Genomic DNA, 17,384 nt, shown 5'->3' on the forward strand with positions numbered 1-17,384 from the left:
GGCAAACCAGGATTTGGAACGCACTCTTCGCTGCCTGGCATCCCACAATCCCAACTCCTGGTGTCAACAGCTGTCCTGGGTAGAATACGCCCATAACTCCCTTCCGGCTTCTGCCACAGGTATGTCCCCATTCCAGTGTTCTGTTGGTTATCAACCTCCCTTGTTTCCCACACAGGAACCCGAAGCTGCGGTCCCGTCTGCTTTGGCTTTTGTCCGACGGTGTCGACGCACCTGGAAGAAAGCTAAGGCGGCCTTGGCCCAGGCTAGTAGGCGGACCAAAGCAGCGGCCGATCGTCACCGGACTCCTGCCCCCCGCTATGTGTGTGGTCAAAGGGTATGGCTTTCCACCAAGGACCTGCCTCTCAGGGTAGCCTCACGCAAGTTGGCACCCAGGTTCATTGGCCCATACCGGATCACCAAGGTCCTGAGTCCGGCGGCGGTGCAGCTCAAGCTCCCTACCACGCTTGGTCGGGTACACCCTGTTTTCCATGTTTCCAGGGTTAAACCTGTGTTCCATTCCCATCTTGTTCCATCTGCCCCAACCCCCCCTCCCCCCCGTCTAGTGGATGGCTCCCCGGTCTATACGGTGAGGAAGTTGCTAGATGTCCGACGTAGGGGGCGGGGCTTTCAATACCTTGTGGACTGGGAGGGCTATGGCCCAGAGGAGAGGAGCTGGGTCCCGGCCCGGGACATCTTGGATCGGACACTGGTCGAGGACTTCTACCGGCGACGAGGTGAGCCCCTTCCTGCGGCGCCTGGTGGCGTCCGTCAGAGGGGGGGTACTGTCATGTCAGCTGTCTGATCACCCTGTTTTTCGGTGTGTGTTTTTGTTTATGTCGTCATTTCATGCGCACATGGTGTTTTGTTTTGGTTTTGATCGTTCGTCTTGCAACTATCTGTGGCGTTCCTCCCTCCCCCTCATTACTACAGTTTCCGCTTCTAATTGTTTGACTCCACTCACCTGCATTCAATGTTTGTCCATCTCTTCCTCTATTTATTCCCGTCTGACGCGCCAATCGGTGCCAGATCGTCGTTCGACTACAGCCCATGTGTAGTCATTCTGTCTAGTCCTGCTCTGTCGTGCCATTGTCTGCTGCTACTGGTTTTGTTTTGCTTTTTCTATTTTTTCCCCTCCCTCATTTACTAGACCGGACCCCTATACTCCTCAGAAGTGTTTTGGTTTGCTCCGTGACGGGCTCTCTCGTGTTCTCCTCCCTCCTCCACTTCCTACGCGGCCGCGCCATCGGGCGCCCCCTGCCGGGTGTTTACGAAAGGACATTCAAGCCTCTTATTTTCCTGCTGGACATTTTTCTATTATTTCCCGGCCTGTTTTTGTTAGTTGGAGGGAGTTTTTCTTTTGGATTTTTTTTTGAATAAATTCTCACACCATACCTGCATCTGTGTCCAGTTGTGTTCTTGACACTGAGAAGACTCAACACTTTCCATTCATTATCATGTGTCTTATACCACGTTATGTGTTTGCTTTCTGGAGACATGTTACCCATATGACTATGTGTGAAAATTGTGATGAAATATTTGTTTACATAGAGCTATGTTTTCCTCAAATTGCAAGAACAGTAATTCAAGTATTAATATGAGCTATAGATATTTCTTATCTTATTTTATGTATTTTCTTTGAAGAATCAGGGATCCATTTTGGCAAACCTGGATATATGAGGTATTTTAAGTATGAAAGTGATTTTCAGACCTTTACAGACCCTAAATGTCCACTTTCTTTTTTTTCCCATAAAGAATTAGCATTTACTATAGTTATGTCAGGCTTTTTGGGAAAACTTATTCAGTAATTGACAAAAACATGAGAACCACAAAAAAAAAAAAAAACTGGGACTTTCTTCAAATGATTTGAGTTTTTATTATTATAGTCACATTGAAAGATCATTCATCATGGTCAAAGATACAGTTATATACAATGGAATTATCCTCATGAGTTCTGAAGAGGGTTGGGCTACACTTTATTTTAAGGTGTCCCTTTTACACTGTAATTATACATTTAAGTACTGAGTAATATTGATTAACTACATGTACTTTAGTGTATGGTTAAGGTTAGAATTGCGGTCTGTCTAAAGGTTACTTGCATGTAATTTTGCAGAATTTAATGTTATTATAATAGTAACTCCTTGTAACGTGTAACAAAGACACCTGAATGTGTTCCCCTGAAGACATCTGCAGATAAATAGCCAACAATGGAATTGCATGAGTTCTTAAGACATTATGAAAAAACAAATTTTAACAGCGAGTATAACTGGTCTATCGTATTTAGTTACATCATTAACAAATCTAAAGAGAACAGTTTTTAGTCCTTTTTGCACACATTCACCCGATCACCCTCCTCGCAGACGGAGAGTCATGTGAATGCTGCTTCCTGAGCTGATGTCGTATTCCTGCAACTTTCTGCCGGACTCCAGCTGTCTTCCGTTGAAAATCAGTCTCTGCTGGTCCACGGGGACTCTCTCTTTGCGGTAGATCTTAGCCTGGAGCTGATCTACGGTCTCATTGATATCCACTTCATACGTCCCGGTCTGGCCCTTCTCATTCCTGACGAACACTTGGAAAGGTCCGGGGTTGGTGATGAGCAGACTGACCACTGATCCAGAGTGCAGACCGTAACTGCTGAGGGTTCGAGACTCATCCTCGAGGCTGATACGTGAACCGTTATCGGCAGACAGCTTCTGTTTGTAAGAAGGTTCTCCGATGATCTGAGAGATGAGTTTCTTCAGTTCACCAACTGTGGCTCCACCGCTCACTTCCAGACGCTTCACATCTCCGCCCAGCAGTCTTATTATCAGCTCCATCACCTTCAGATGAGATTAAATATAAAAGAATTAAAAACTGACAACTACAGCACCATTTAGTTACTTAAAACTGGAGTTAATGTTAATGCTTAATATTTTCATGTGGCTTACCTGTCTGGTTGTTTAAATGCTTCGCTGAATATAGCTGTCGCTGAATGTTATCTTCAATAAGTCTTGTAAGATAATGTGCCTCTGGTGAGCAAAGGCATGAATATATAAAGCGTCAGCTCAAGCCCCGCCTCCAAACAAAACAATGTTTCCTTTTCAAAAACTTGCTCAGTCACTTTCAGTTTCCATTCTCACCAAATCGCTGATGTAAGTCCTGAGAAATCATTGATCAACAGGATGTTCAGTGCAAAAAAAAAGTGAAATATTCATTCATTCATTTATTAAACGTTCTGTTTTTGTAACTTATAGCTTTACCATATTTGTTTTCTGTACACATTAAAATAAGCGTTTAGTTTGTATGCTGTTATATAGTTATACTGTTATAGGTTATAACAGTTTAGTCCTTTCCTTTCTTCATGTAGGCTATCCATAAACATCAAAATCAACCTCATAAAATAAAACACAAAAAATATTAACTTGCCATCTTCTTGATAATTTCATTCACACACTTTTGAAGTTAAAGCAGCATATATGGCTATAAAGTTAAAATAAAAGTTCATTTAGCAATGAACTATTCTGAATTATTTAACATAAAAGAGGCAATTAATATATGTTCGGGTGTAATCTTCTTTGTCAGTTTTGTCACAAAATGTGTATTTGTTACTAAATCACTTAATATTATGATTTAAAGCAGGGGCGCTGCACAAGATCCTGGGCCCTATGCATAGGCATTCCTAATGCCCCCCCAGCCCCCACCCCCCCCCCCCTGAAAATACATATTTCCAGACTTTTCAAGGGCCCTCTCTTCCTTTGGGGCCCTGGTAATCAGTACTGGTTTTACCTACCCCCAGTCTGATGCCCCTGATTTAAAGGCTCTTTACTGTTTGCCAGTGTTTTAAAGAGGGTTATATTGTTGTATTTAAAATGTGAAGGGCACATTTCACTCTGCATTTATAGCAGCTTTAATGGTAAGAAATAAAATATACTTATTACTTTTTTTGTTGTAAAATTGAAGTTTTCCTTTTTCACAAAACACACAATCAGTTTTAAATATTCATGATTGTTTTAAACTCACTCCCAGGCTTGGTTTCCTTTCCAGTGATTATTCAGCAACTTTCTGTTTCCATACTTCAGAAAAGCAGTGAGTATAACAGGCCATAAACATGATGCAATGTTCCCCAAAGAACCTCTCGGTGAATAGATCACAAAAGATTTATTTTATATTAATCCAGAATCACTTTGACTTTAGATTTGTTGGCAATGAAAACGAAAAGGTGTTTTTCATCCTTTTTTATGACTATGGGTGAAAATTGTGATGAAATATTTGTTTACATAGAGCTATGTTTTCCTCAAATTGCAAGATCAGTAATTCAAGTATTAATATGAGCTATAGATATTTCTTATCTTATTTTATGTATTTTCTTTGAAGAACCAGGGATCCATTTTGGAAAACCTGGATATGTGAGGTATTCTAAGTATGAAAGTGATTTACAGACCTGGATGTCATGTAAATTACAGTAATTAACGTCTACTTTCTTTTTTTCATAAAGAATTAGCATTTGCTATAGTTATGTCAGGCTTTTTGGGAAAACGCATTCAGTAATTCACAAAAACATGTGAACCACAAAAATAATAAAAAATAAAAAAGGTCAAAACTGGGACTTTCTTCAAATGATTGGAGTATTTATTATTATAGTCACAGTGAAAGATCATTCATCATGATAAAAGATACAGTTATATACAATGGAATTATCCTCATGAGTTCTGAAGAGGGTTGGGCTACACTTTATTTTAAGGTGTCCTTTTTACACTGTAATTATACATTTATGTACTGAGTAATATTGATTAACTACATGTACATTACTATATGGTTAAGGTTATGATTAGGGCTGACTTGGGGATACTTGCATGTAATTATGCAGAATTTACTGTTATTATAATAGTAAGTACATTGAACAAGGACACCTGAATGTGTTCCCCTGAAGACATCTGCAGATAAATAGCACACAATGGAATTGCATGAGTTCTTAAGACATGAAGAAAAAACACAGACATTTTGATAGCGAGTAATACGTATCGTATTTAGCTACGTCCTTAACAAATCTGAAGAGAACAATTTTTAGTCCTTTTCGAGAACAGTTTTTAGTCCTTTTTGCACACATTCACCCGATCATCCTCCTCGCAGACGGAGAGTCATGTGAATGCTGCTTCCTGAGCTGATGTCGTATTCCTGCAACTTTCTGCCGGACTCCAGCTGTCTTCCGTTGAAAATCAGTCTCTGCTGGTCCACGGGGACTCTCTCTTTGCGGTAGATCTTAGCCTGGAGCTGATCTACGGTCTCATTGATATCCACTTCATACGTCCCGGTCTGGCCCTTCTCATTCCTGACGAACACTTGGAAAGGTCCGGGGTTGGTGATGAGCAGACTGACCACTGATCCAGAGTGCAGACCGTAACTGCTGAGGGTTCGAGACTCATCCTCGAGGCTGATACGTGAACCGTTATCGGCAGACAGCTTCTGTTTGTAAGAAGGTTCTCCGATGATCTGAGAGATGAGTTTCTTCAGTTCACCAACTGTGGCTCCACCGCTCACTTCCAGACGCTTCACATCTCCGCCCAGCAGTCTTATTATCAGCTCCATCACCTTCAGATGAGATTAAATATAAATAATTAAAAACTGACAACTACAGCACCATTTAGTTACTTAAAACTGGAGTTAATGTTAATGCTTAATATTTTCATGTGGCTTACCTGTCTGGTTGTTTAAATGCTTCGCTGAATATAGCTGTCGCTGAATGTTATCTTCAATAAGTCTTGTAAGATAATGTGCCTCTGGTGAGCAAAGGCATGAATATATAAAGCGTCAGCTCAAGCCCCGCCTCCAAACAAAAACAATGTTTCCTTTTCAAAAACTTGCTCAGTCACTTTCGGTTTCCATTCTCACCAAATCGCTGATGTAAGTCCTGAGAAATCATTGATCAACAGGTTTTTCAGGGCAAAAAAAAAAAAAAAGTTAAATATTCATTAATTAATTCAGTCAACTTATAGCTTTACCATATTTATTTTCTGTAATATGCGTTTAGTTTGTATGCTGTTATAGTTATACTGTTATAGGTTATAACAGCATATAGTTAAGTCCTTTCCTTTCTTCATGTAGGCCTACCTCATAAACATCAAAATCAACCTCATAAAATAAATAACAAAAATATTAACTAGCCATCTTCTTGATATTCACACACTTTTGAAGTTAAAGCAGCATATATGGCTACAAAGTTAAAATAAAAGTTAATTTACCAAGGAACTATTCTGAATTATTTAACATAGAGAGGCAATTAATATATGTTTGGATGCAATCTACTTCTTTGTCAGTTTTGTCACAAAATGTGTATTTGTTACTAAAACTATTTCGTCTGCTTGTGGAAGCACCTGACAGTGATGTCATGGTTTTGATTGCTGTATTTGATTAATTAAAATATATTGAGCACAAATTTATTTTAGTGGTTACTAATACTCCTGCTATTATCTTCACTGTGATTTAATGTACATAAATAGCAATGGTCTTGCTTATATATTTTGTATAATTTAATAGCACCATAAATGCATACAATATTGTTTTTATGACGTAGGGCTGTAGTACTCGAGTCCGGTCTTGGACTCGAGTCCGGACTCGAGACATTTTTCTGTCGTCTCGGACTTGTCTCGGACTCGTTGAATTTGCACTCGGACTTGTCTCGGACTTGGCCATTGGACTCGCCAAGTCTTCTAGTTGGTCTCGACCGAGTCCAGCAAAAAAATAAAATAAAAAATGTCTCCTTCAAAACAAAACCACATTTGCATGATGTCGCGACTGAAAACGTGTGGAAAACACTAGGCGCGCCGCTCTCCTTATTTCCCAAGCACTCTGTAATCTGCGCTCGCGCTCCAGTGGCGTCTGCTGTTGCTGGGCAACCATGACCCGCTCTCCATGATGACGCAGAAGTTTCAGCAAAGAATAAATGGATTTCCAGCACTAAACATCCCTTGCAGTAGCTCTGCTAATAGATTCATTTAAAAAATGGCTATCCTTGAACAACTATGATCATCTGTTTCTCCATCTTAGCTTTCAGTATTGTTCCGGGAAAGGATGTGCATGACCAGTGGTGCATTTACTGCGACCTGAAAAGTTTAGATGTTTCTAATTTAATTTTCTACCTGTTAGATTGTGTTTTACCTACACCTAGATAGCCTTTTTTTTATCAATAAACGCGTATTAATGTATAGCCTTATGCAACAATTAGTACATATGTACATTTTAAAAACTTTATATATGACATTACATATTTACATTTTCATGTAACAGCCAGTATTTGTATCTGTAACAATCACAATTTTTTTCCTATCTGCATTCGGATACAACATCGTACAGTTACTTGATAAGACTGTTATGACTTTTTATATATTTTTTCGTAGTTATCACTGAACAAGTATGTCGTGTTAAACTGAAATAATTATTAATTTCATGACATGTCATGACAAACGTTTAGTGATCATTTGAACACGACTGAATCCATTCAATGCACACATTCTCATTACGCAGAACACTTTGAGCGAGTCTTAATGTTAATGAACTTCACTAAACAGATGTGTGTGTTCCGCGCAAACCAGCAAAAGGTAAATATGCAAACATGTAGGACAAGTAGACAATGTATCCGTATCGAAGCTGATTATTAGCCTACTCTTGAGAGAGAACTGATTTGGTTTTTGAGAGACTGAGATGCGCAGCGCGGCTGTTTGATTGGCGAGCGCGCTGTGCTTATTCCATTCATTCGTATCATGGAAGCCTAAGCTTTCAATATTTGCCTTTTAAATATATACAAATAATATAACGTGTAGCTATGATGTATTATTATAGGTAAAATTACTCTTGCAACGCTCTGATTTCTGAGAGATAAACAGAGAGGTGACAACAATGCGGTGTTTGATTTGCGCTCTTTTCACTCATAAAGTTTACATTCATTCACTTCTGGCGCTGATTCCCTGGCTCACCTGTTATCTAGCAAACACCAGACTCTGTCAGCTTCAGCCGAGTCTTCAGGCAGAATTATTCCTTGAGCGTTATTCGTTTTTTAAGCCATTATCCGTGCCATTCCGAATAAGGTATTCGGCTTCAGGCACAACCCTAATTATTACATTATACATATTTTATTTTTACATGCAACATAAATAAGGTCATATAGTAACAGCTCCACGCAATATTGTAATTCTAAAATTCACGTGGTACTTGCAATCACTTTGTATTCATTATGGTTAATGCATGCTGGAGTAGTCGATTGTTTCCGACAGTGCTCGACTAGTCTATGCAAGCACTAGTATAGTATGACAAAAATTTCGCTGTATTTATGTGCGCATGTCCAGTAGAGCCAAACGTATCCCTTCTAGCCTTGCTGCGCGCATTTGTCATATCCCGAGCTTTGCGTGTGTCTGTGCACTGTGCCAAGGCATCTGTCATATACATTTTTGACCACAGATATAATGTCAACAAAAAATAAAGTACATAAAAATTATTTGACCTTACAGTTCCAAACTTTGTTCTTTTATCCAAGTTTAGCTCCCAGGGTCGGACTGGGGGTAAAACCAGTACTCATTAGCAAGGCCCCAAAGGAAGAGAGGGCCCTTGAAAAGTATGAATCTGTAATATATATTTTTTACCTGGATATTTTCATGGGTGGGGGCCATGGGGGCCCATCAGGACTGCCTATGCATAGGGCCCAGGATCTTGTTTAACGCCCCTGTTAGCTTTAACCCTAATTATACACACTTGAACCTAATCAAGCTCTTACTAGACACACTAATCTTCCAGGTGTTTTAAGGCCAGTTGGAGCTAAACTTTTCAGGACATTGGCCATCCAGGATGTAGTTTGGAGACCCCTGTCCTACAGAGTTGTTACTTTGCACATGCTTTTTGATCATTACAAATAATAATGTAAAATTATTTTCTTAGAATAGGAGATATGCTTTCTCTCGCATCACAAACATTATCAGTAGTTAAGTATGTGGTCTTGAAGAGGACCCTTTTTTCTTTCATTTGGACTCGGTCTTGGACTTGGACTCGAAACTTTTGGACTTGGACTTGACTTGGACTCGAACCTCTTTGGACTCGGTCTTGACTCGGTCTCGACTAGTCCTGGACTTGGACTTGACTTGGACTCGACAAAGCCGGACTTGACTACAGCTCTATTATGACGCTTGGTTTAAAATAATTACCAGCACACACACACCAATAAAAAATTTATAAAAAAAAATATATATATATATATTCACTTAACATTATGATTTAAAGGTTCTTTACTGCATGCCAGTGTTTTAAAGAGGGTTATATTGCTGTATTTAAATGTGAAGGGCACATTTCACACCACATTTATAGCAGCTTTAATGTTAAGAAATAAAATATACTTATTACTTTTTTTGTTATAAAAAATTAAGTTGCATCTTTCACGAACACACAATCAGTTTTAAATATTCATGATTGTTTTAAACTCACTCCCAGGCTTGGTTTCCTTTCCAGTGATTATTCAGCAACTTTCTGTTTCCATACTTCAGAAAAGCAGTGAGTATAACAGCCATAAACATGATGCAATATACAAACATGGTGTGTGTTCAGAGCTTGAAATCTCATGGACAAGAATTACATCATAGTGAGATTTAATGTGAAATTTTGTACTTTGTTCTCTTATGCTTCCATTATTATTACTTTTACTATTTTTTATTTAGTTATTTGTCTAACGTCCATTAACTATGCAATTATACTCAACACTCAATAATAAAGATTCCAAGTGTGAGTTTTCACAGTGATGCCATAGAAAACAACCATATTTGGTTTCCCAAAGAACCTTTCGGTGAACAGATCATTAAATATTTATTTTATAATAATCCTGAATCACGTTGACTTTAGATTAGTTGGCAATGAAAACGAAAAGGTGTTTCATTGACAGCTGCTTACAGAACCTTTATTTTTCATTCTGCTCTTGAGTGAATCATTGGTAAGAGGGTTTTCCCCATGATCACATGAGGAGGGAAACCCAGGTGATCCAGACACACCCTACAGAGAGACACACACCCTCTAGAGCTGAACTTATGCAGCGTATCAGTCTGAGAAGACTCAACACTTTCCATTCATTATCATGTGTCTTATACCACGTTATGTGTTTGCTTTCTGGAGACATGGTACCCTTTTTTATGACTTTGGACAAAACACTTTGTATAGTTGTTTATGTTGGTTTTATGTCAGTGATTAACAGACCTGGAAGTCATGTAAATTAATAAAATTCCACTTTCATTTTATTAATAATTTACATTTACTAGTTATGGCAGCCTTTTTGGGAAATTGTAAATTTTGAAAAATCATATTTAGTTAATTGCCATAACTTGAGAACCGCTGAACTAAAAAAAATTAAAAACTGAAACTTTCTTTCTGGAGTATTTATTATAGTCACAATGAAAGATCATTCATCATGATAAAAGATACAGTTATATACAATGGAATTATCCTCATGAGTTCTGAAGAGGGTTGGGCTACACTTTATTTTAAGGTGTCCTTTTTACACTGTAATTATACATTTATGTACTGAGTAATACTGATTAATATACTTTACCGTATGGTTAAGGTTAGAATTGCGGTCTGTCTTAAGGTTACTTGCATGTAATTATGCAGAATTTACTGTTATTATAATACTCGGTACATGTAACAAGGACACCTGAATGTGTTCCCCTGAAGACATCTGCAGATAAATAGCCAACAATGGAATTGCATGAGTTCTTAAGACATTATGAAGCAAAAAAACTCACAATTTTAACAGCGAGTATAACAGGCCTATCGTATTTAGTTACATCATTAACAAATCTAAAGATAACACTTTTTAGTCCTTTTTGCACACATTCACCCGATCATCCTCCTCGCAGACGGAGAGTCATGTGAATGCTGCTTCCTGAGCTGATGTCGTATTCCTGCAACTTTCTGCCGGACTCCAGCTGTCTTCCGTTGAAAATCAGTCTCTGCTGGTCCACGGGGACTCTCTCTTTGCGGTAGATCTTAGCCTGGAGCTGATCTACGGTCTCATTGATATCCACTTCATACGTCCCGGTCTGGCCCTTCTCATTCCTGACGAACACTTGGAAAGGTCCGGGGTTGGTGATGAGCAGACTGACCACTGATCCAGAGTGCAGACCGTAACTGCTGAGGGTTCGAGACTCATCCTCGAGGCTGATACGTGAACCGTTATCGGCAGACAGCTTCTGTTTGTAAGAAGGTTCTCCGATGATCTGAGAGATGAGTTTCTTCAGTTCACCAACTGTGGCTCCACCGCTCACTTCCAGACGCTTCACATCTCCGCCCAGCAGTCTTATTATCAGCTCCATCACCTTTCAGATGAGATTAAATATAAAAGAATTAAAAACTGACAACTACAGCACCATTTAGTTACTTAAAACTGGAGTTAATGTTAATGCTCAATATTTTCATGTGGCTTACCTGTCTGGTTGTTTAAATGCTTCTGAATATAGCTGTCGCTGAATGTTATCTTCAATAAGTCTTGTAAGATAATGTGCCTCTGGTGAGCAAAGGCATGAATATATAAAGCGTCAGCTCAAGCCCCGCCTCCAAACAAAACAATGTTTCCTTTTCAAAAACTTGCTCAGTCACTTTCGGTTTCCATTCTCAGCAAATCGTTGATGTAAGTCCTGAGAAATCATTGATCAACAGGATGTTCAGTGCAAAAAAAAAAAAAAAAAACATATATATATATATATATATATATATATATATATATATATATATATATATATATATATATATATATATAATAATAATAAAATCAAATATGAAATATTAATTTATCCATTAATTCATTCTTTCATTTATTTATTTATAAATCTCCTTTAGCTGAATTTACGCAGCCAGCCATCTGTGGGTCCCAAAACATTCTAAAAATATAAATAACCTTTAAAGAACGCCTATTGGTTCCCTGCAGGTAATTAATAATAAATAAATAAAATAAAAAAATAAAACCTTCTTGCAATGTTCTGTTTACCCGCAGATAATTTTCTAACTTGGATGCAAAACAAACAAACATGCTAAATATAACAAACAATAAAACCAAAAATTATTAATAAATAAATAACCTGTAGGAACCATATGAACGCTTGGGGAACGTTCTGTTTTGTATCTTATCGCTATCCCATATTTGTTTTCTGTAATCTACATTAAAATCAGCATAGGCCTATAGTTTATACGCTGTTTATAGTTAGCCTATAGTCAGTTTATAACAGCGTATGGTTTAGTCCTTTCCTTCCTTCATCAACCTCATAAACATTCAAATTAACATTAAAAAATAAATGTAACAAAAAATAAATTAATCAGTCACCTTCTTGAGAGTTTCATTCACACATAACAGGGAATCAGAGATCTTTGGAATGTGAGAATGTTCCACCTGCTGATTGGGGAAATCCAGGTAAAGTGAAGCACGTCATACAGAGTGAATACACCTCCATTTGTGACGACACTGCAGTTCAAGGCCACAGTTTTGTTTTCTGTTCTGGTGTCAGTTATGCCTGCTGTCCATCCATTATATGATAAAGTCCAACCAGTTCCACCTGAGACGTGGCAATCTCGTTTCTGTACTAATTATAGTATGAACAGTGTTTGTGTTTACTGCCCAGGATGAGCTTATCCTTCACTAAATATTCTGAAGACACCTTTGAAGTTAAAGCAGCATATATGGCTACAAAGTTAAAATAAAAGTTCATTTAAGGAACTATTCTGAATTATTTAACATAAGAGGCAATTAATATATGTTTGGATGCAATCTACTTCTTTGTCACTTTTGTCACAAAATGTGTATTTGTTTCTAAAACTATTTTGTTCGCTTGCAGAAGTTCCTGACAGTGATGTCATGGTTTTGATTGCTGTATTTGATTAATTAAAATATACTGAGCACCAAATTATTTTAGCGGTTACTAATACTCCTGCTATTATCTTCACTGTGTGTTGATTTACATAAATAGCAATGGTCTTGCTAATATATTTTGTATAATTTCATAGCCTGATAGATGCATACAATGTTGTTTTTATGACACTTGGTTTAAAATAATTACCAGCACACACACACCAATAAAAAATGTATAAAAGAAAATAACATTTACATAATATTATGATTTAAAGGTTCTTTACTGTATGCAAGTGTTTTAAAGAGGGTTATATTGTTCTATTTAAAATGTGAAGGGCACATTTCACACCACATTTATAGCAGCTTTAATGTTAAGAAATAAAATATACTTATTACTTTTTTTTGTTATAAAAATGAAGTTGCCTCTTTCACAATCACAAAATCAGTTTTAAATATTCATGATTGTTTTAAACTCACCCCCAGGCTTGGTTTCCTTTCCAGTGATTATTCAGCAACTTTCTGTTTCCATACTTCAGAAAAGCAGCGAGTATAACAGCCATAAACATGATGCAAGATACAAACATGGTGTGTTTTATTTGTGTAACGTCCATTGCAATTATACTCAACACTCAATAATAAAGGTTCCAAGTGTGAGTTTTGAAGTGAAGTGACATACAGCCAGAATTCATGCTCTGCTTTTAACCCATCCAAAGTGTGTGTACACACACACACACACACACACAGCAGTGGGCAACAGTTGGGGGTTCAGTGCCTTGCTCAAGGGCACCTCAGTCGTGGTATTGAAGGTGGAGAGAACACTGTACATGCACTCCCCCCACATACAATTCCTGCCGGCCCGAGACTCGAACTCACAACCCTTCAATTGCAAGTCCGACTCTCTAACCATTAGGCCACGACTTCCCTTTTCACAGTGATGCCATAGAAAAGAACTATATTTGGTTCCCCAAAGAACCTTTCGGTGAACAGATCATAAAATATTTATTTTATAATAATCCTGATTCACGTTGACTTTAGATTAGTTGGCAACGAAAACGAAAAGGTGTTTCATTGACAGCTGCTTACACAACCTTTATTTTTCATTCTGCTCTTGAGTGAATCATTGGTAAGAGGGTTTTCCCCATGATCACATGACGAGGGAAACCCAGGTGATCCAGATACACCCTACAGAGAGACACACACCCTCTGATATGAGCTGAACTTATGCAGCGTATCAGTCTGAGAAGACTCAACACTTTCCGTTCATTAGAATGTGTCTTACCACGTTATGTGTTTGGTTTCTGGAGACATGGTACCCTTTTTTATGACTATGAGTGAAAATTGTGATGAAATATTTATTTACATAGAGCTATGTTTTCCTCAAATTGTAAGATCAGTAATTCAAGTATTAATATGAGCTATAGATATTTCTTATCTTATTTTATGTATTTATTTATTTATTTTCTTTGAAGAATAAGGGATCCCTTTAAGAAAACCTGGATATAGGAGGTATCCTAAGTATGAAAGTGATTTACAGACCTGGATGTCATGTAAATTACAGTAATAAATGTCCACTTTCTTTTTTTCATAAAGAATTAGCATTTACTATAGTTATGTCAGGCTTTTTGGGAAAACTTATTCAGTAATTCACAAAAACATGAGAACCACAAAAATATAAAAAAATAAAAAAGGTCAAAACTGGAACTTTCTTCAAATGATTTGAGTTTTTATTATTATAGTCACAGTGAAAGATCATTCATCATGATCAAAGATACAGTTATATAATGGAATTATCCTCATGAGTTCTGAAGAGGGTTGGGCTACACTTTATTTTAAGGTGTCCTTTTTACACTGTAATTATACATTTATGTACTGAGTAATACTGATTAACTACATGTACCAACGTACTTTACTATGGTTAAGGCTAGGATTAGGGTTGACTTGGGGTTACTTGCATGTAATTACAGTATGCAGAATTTACTGTTATTATAATTGTCACGTACGGTGATGCAGGAACGAGAAGAGATCCAAGTGCAGGTATGATTCTTTATTAAGGGTAAGACAATCGGGTAAACAAGCCAGGCAGGGTCAAAACCAGAAGATCCAAAACAAAACATAAACAAGACACGAACACAAGGGAAGGCAAGGACGACGGACATGAAATAACTCTGACATTAAACAAGGACTCCGTGACACAGACTGAGACAAACCGGGTATAAATACACAGAAGGATGATGAGGGAAGTGGAGACAGGCGGGGAACAATCAATTAACACAAACAAGGAGGAAGGTGACCAAATAAGGGAAAGTGAGACCTCTAGTGGACACCCAGGGATACACAGACCAGACACTGTGACAATACATGTAACATGTAACAAGGACACCTGAATGTGTTCCCCTGCAGACATCTGCAGATAAATAGCCAACAATGGAATTGCATGAGTTCTTAAGACATTATGAAGCAAAAAAAACTCACAAATTTAACAGCGAGTATAAAAGGACAATGGTATTTAGCTACATCATTAACAAATCTAAAGAGAACAGTTTTTAATCCTTTTTGCACACATTCACCCGATCATCCTCCTCGCAGACGGAGAGTCATGTGAATGCTGCTTCCTGAGCTGATGTCGTATTCCTGCAACTTTCTGCCGGACTCCAGCTGTCTTCCGTTGAAAATCAGTCTCTGCTGGTCCACGGGGACTCTCTCTTTGCGGTAGATCTTAGCCTGGAGCTGATCTACGGTCTCATTGATATCCACTTCATACGTCCCGGTCTGGCCCTTCTCATTCCTGACGAACACTTGGAAAGGTCCGGGGTTGGTGATGAGCAGACTGACCACTGATCCAGAGTGCAGACCGTAACTGCTGAGGGTTCGAGACTCATCCTCGAGGCTGATACGCGAACCGTTATCGGCAGACAGCTTCTGTTTGTAAGAAGGTTCTCCGAAGATCTGAGAGATGAGTTTCTTCAGTTCACCAACTGTGGCTCCACCGCTCACTTCCAGATGCTTCACATCTCCGCCCAGCAGTCTTATTATCAGCTCCATCACCTTTCAGATGAGATTAAATATAAAAGAATTAAAAACTGACAACTACAGCACCATTTAGTTACTTAAAACTGGAGTTAATGTTAATGCTCAATATTTTAATAGGTATGCGGCTTACCTGTCTGGTTGTTTAAATGCTTCGCTGAATATGGCTTTCGCTGAATGTTATCTTCAGTAAGTCTTGTAAGATAATGTGCCTCTGGTGAGCAAAGGGATGAATATATAAAGCGTCAGCTCAAGCCCCGCCTCCAAACAAAACAATGTTTCCTTTTCAAAAACTTGCTCAGTCACTTTCGGTTTCCATTCTCAGCAAATCGCTGATGTAAGTCCTGAGAAATCATTGATCAACAGGATGTTCAGTGCAAAAAAAAAAAAAAAAGGAATTCCTAAAATCAAATACGAAATATTAATTTATCCATTCATTAATTATTTTATTTATTTATTTATAAATCTCGTTTAGCTGAATTGACGCAGCCATTTGTGGGTCCCAAAACATTCTAAAAATAGAAATAACCTTTAAAAAACGTTCTGTAGGCCTATTGGTTCCCTGCAGGTAATTACAAATAATAATAATAAAACCTTGCAATGTTCTGTTTACTCGCAGATAATTTTCTAACTTGGATGCAAAACAAACAAACATGCTAAATATAACAAACAATAAAACCAAAAATTATAAATAAATCAATAACTTGCAGGAACCATAGGAACGCTTGGGGAACGTTCTGTTTTGTATCTTATCGCTATCCCATATTTGTTTTCTGTAATCTACATTAAAATCAGCATAGGCCTATAGTTTATATGCTGTTTATACTGTAGTTAGCCTATAGTCAGTTTATAACTGCGTATGGTTTAGTCCTTTCCTTCCTTCATCAACCTCATAAACATTCAAATTAACATTAAAAAATAAAAGTAACAAAAAAAATTAATCAGTCACCTTCTTGATAGTTTCATTCACACATAACAGGAAATCAGAGATCTTTGGAATGTGAGAATGTTCCACCTGCTGATTGGGGAAATCCAGGTAAAGTGAAGCAGGTCATACAGAGTGAATACACCTCCATTTGTGACTACACTGCAGTTCAAGGCCACAGTTTTGTTTTCTGTTCTGATGTTAGTTATGCCTGCTGTCCATCCATTATATGATCAAGTCTAATCAGTTCCACCTGAGACGTGGCAATCTCGTTTCTGTACTAATTATAGTATGAACAGTGTTTGTGTTTACTGCCCAGGATGAGCTTATCCTTCACTAAATATTCTGAAGACACTTTTGAAGTTAAAGCAGCATATATGGCTACAAAGTTAAAATAAAAGTTCATTTAAGCAACTATTCTGAATTATTTAAAATAAGAGGCAATTAATATATGTTTGGATGCAATCTACTTCTTTGTCACTTTTGTCACAAAATGTGTTTTTGTTTCTAAAACTATTTTGTTCGCTTGCAGAAGTTCCTGACAGTGATGTCATGGTTTTGATTGCTGTATTTGATTAATTAAAATATATT

At 37.8% G+C, this 17,384-nt stretch overlaps 4 protein-coding genes across 5 annotated transcripts; all 4 read right to left on the reverse strand.

Moving 5' to 3' along the window:
* Positions 1-2,149: 2,149 nt before the first annotated feature.
* LOC113048900 (polyubiquitin 12-like) lies at positions 2,150-3,005 on the reverse strand. Its single transcript, XM_026210861.1, has 2 exons — positions 2,925-3,005; positions 2,150-2,816 (listed from the first exon to the last, which is right to left on the reverse strand). The coding sequence occupies exon 2, from the start codon at positions 2,811-2,813 to the stop codon at positions 2,343-2,345; it is 471 nt and encodes a 156-aa protein (XP_026066646.1). The 5' UTR covers positions 2,814-2,816; positions 2,925-3,005; the 3' UTR covers positions 2,150-2,342.
* A 1,586-nt stretch (positions 3,006-4,591) lies between these two features.
* On the reverse strand, positions 4,592-5,741 carry LOC113048897 (polyubiquitin 12-like). Its single transcript, XM_026210859.1, has 2 exons — positions 5,673-5,741; positions 4,592-5,565 (listed from the first exon to the last, which is right to left on the reverse strand). The coding sequence occupies exon 2, from the start codon at positions 5,560-5,562 to the stop codon at positions 5,092-5,094; it is 471 nt and encodes a 156-aa protein (XP_026066644.1). The 5' UTR covers positions 5,563-5,565; positions 5,673-5,741; the 3' UTR covers positions 4,592-5,091.
* A 5,037-nt stretch (positions 5,742-10,778) lies between these two features.
* Positions 10,779-16,086, reverse strand: LOC113048901 (polyubiquitin 12-like). Of its 2 annotated transcripts, none has more exons than XM_026210863.1 (2): positions 16,002-16,086; positions 10,779-11,318 (listed from the first exon to the last, which is right to left on the reverse strand). In XM_026210863.1, the coding sequence occupies exon 2, from the start codon at positions 11,313-11,315 to the stop codon at positions 10,845-10,847; it is 471 nt and encodes a 156-aa protein (XP_026066648.1). In that variant the 5' UTR covers positions 11,316-11,318; positions 16,002-16,086; the 3' UTR covers positions 10,779-10,844. The 2 variants fall into 2 exon arrangements, with proteins under 2 accessions (XP_026066648.1, XP_026066647.1); XM_026210862.1 differs by lacking the exon at positions 16,002-16,086 and adding an exon at positions 11,428-11,476 and having other exon boundaries at positions 10,780-11,318.
* On the reverse strand, positions 14,544-15,886 carry LOC113048902 (polyubiquitin-like). Its single transcript, XM_026210864.1, has one exon. It carries the CDS (start codon positions 15,881-15,883, stop codon positions 15,413-15,415), a length of 471 nt encoding a protein of 156 aa, XP_026066649.1. The 5' UTR covers positions 15,884-15,886; the 3' UTR covers positions 14,544-15,412.
* Positions 16,087-17,384: the final 1,298 nt, after the last annotated feature.

The sequence above is a fragment of the Carassius auratus genome, chromosome 30, assembly GCF_003368295.1.
Source record: "Carassius auratus strain Wakin chromosome 30, ASM336829v1, whole genome shotgun sequence".
Taxonomy (NCBI): domain Eukaryota; kingdom Metazoa; phylum Chordata; class Actinopteri; order Cypriniformes; family Cyprinidae; genus Carassius; species Carassius auratus.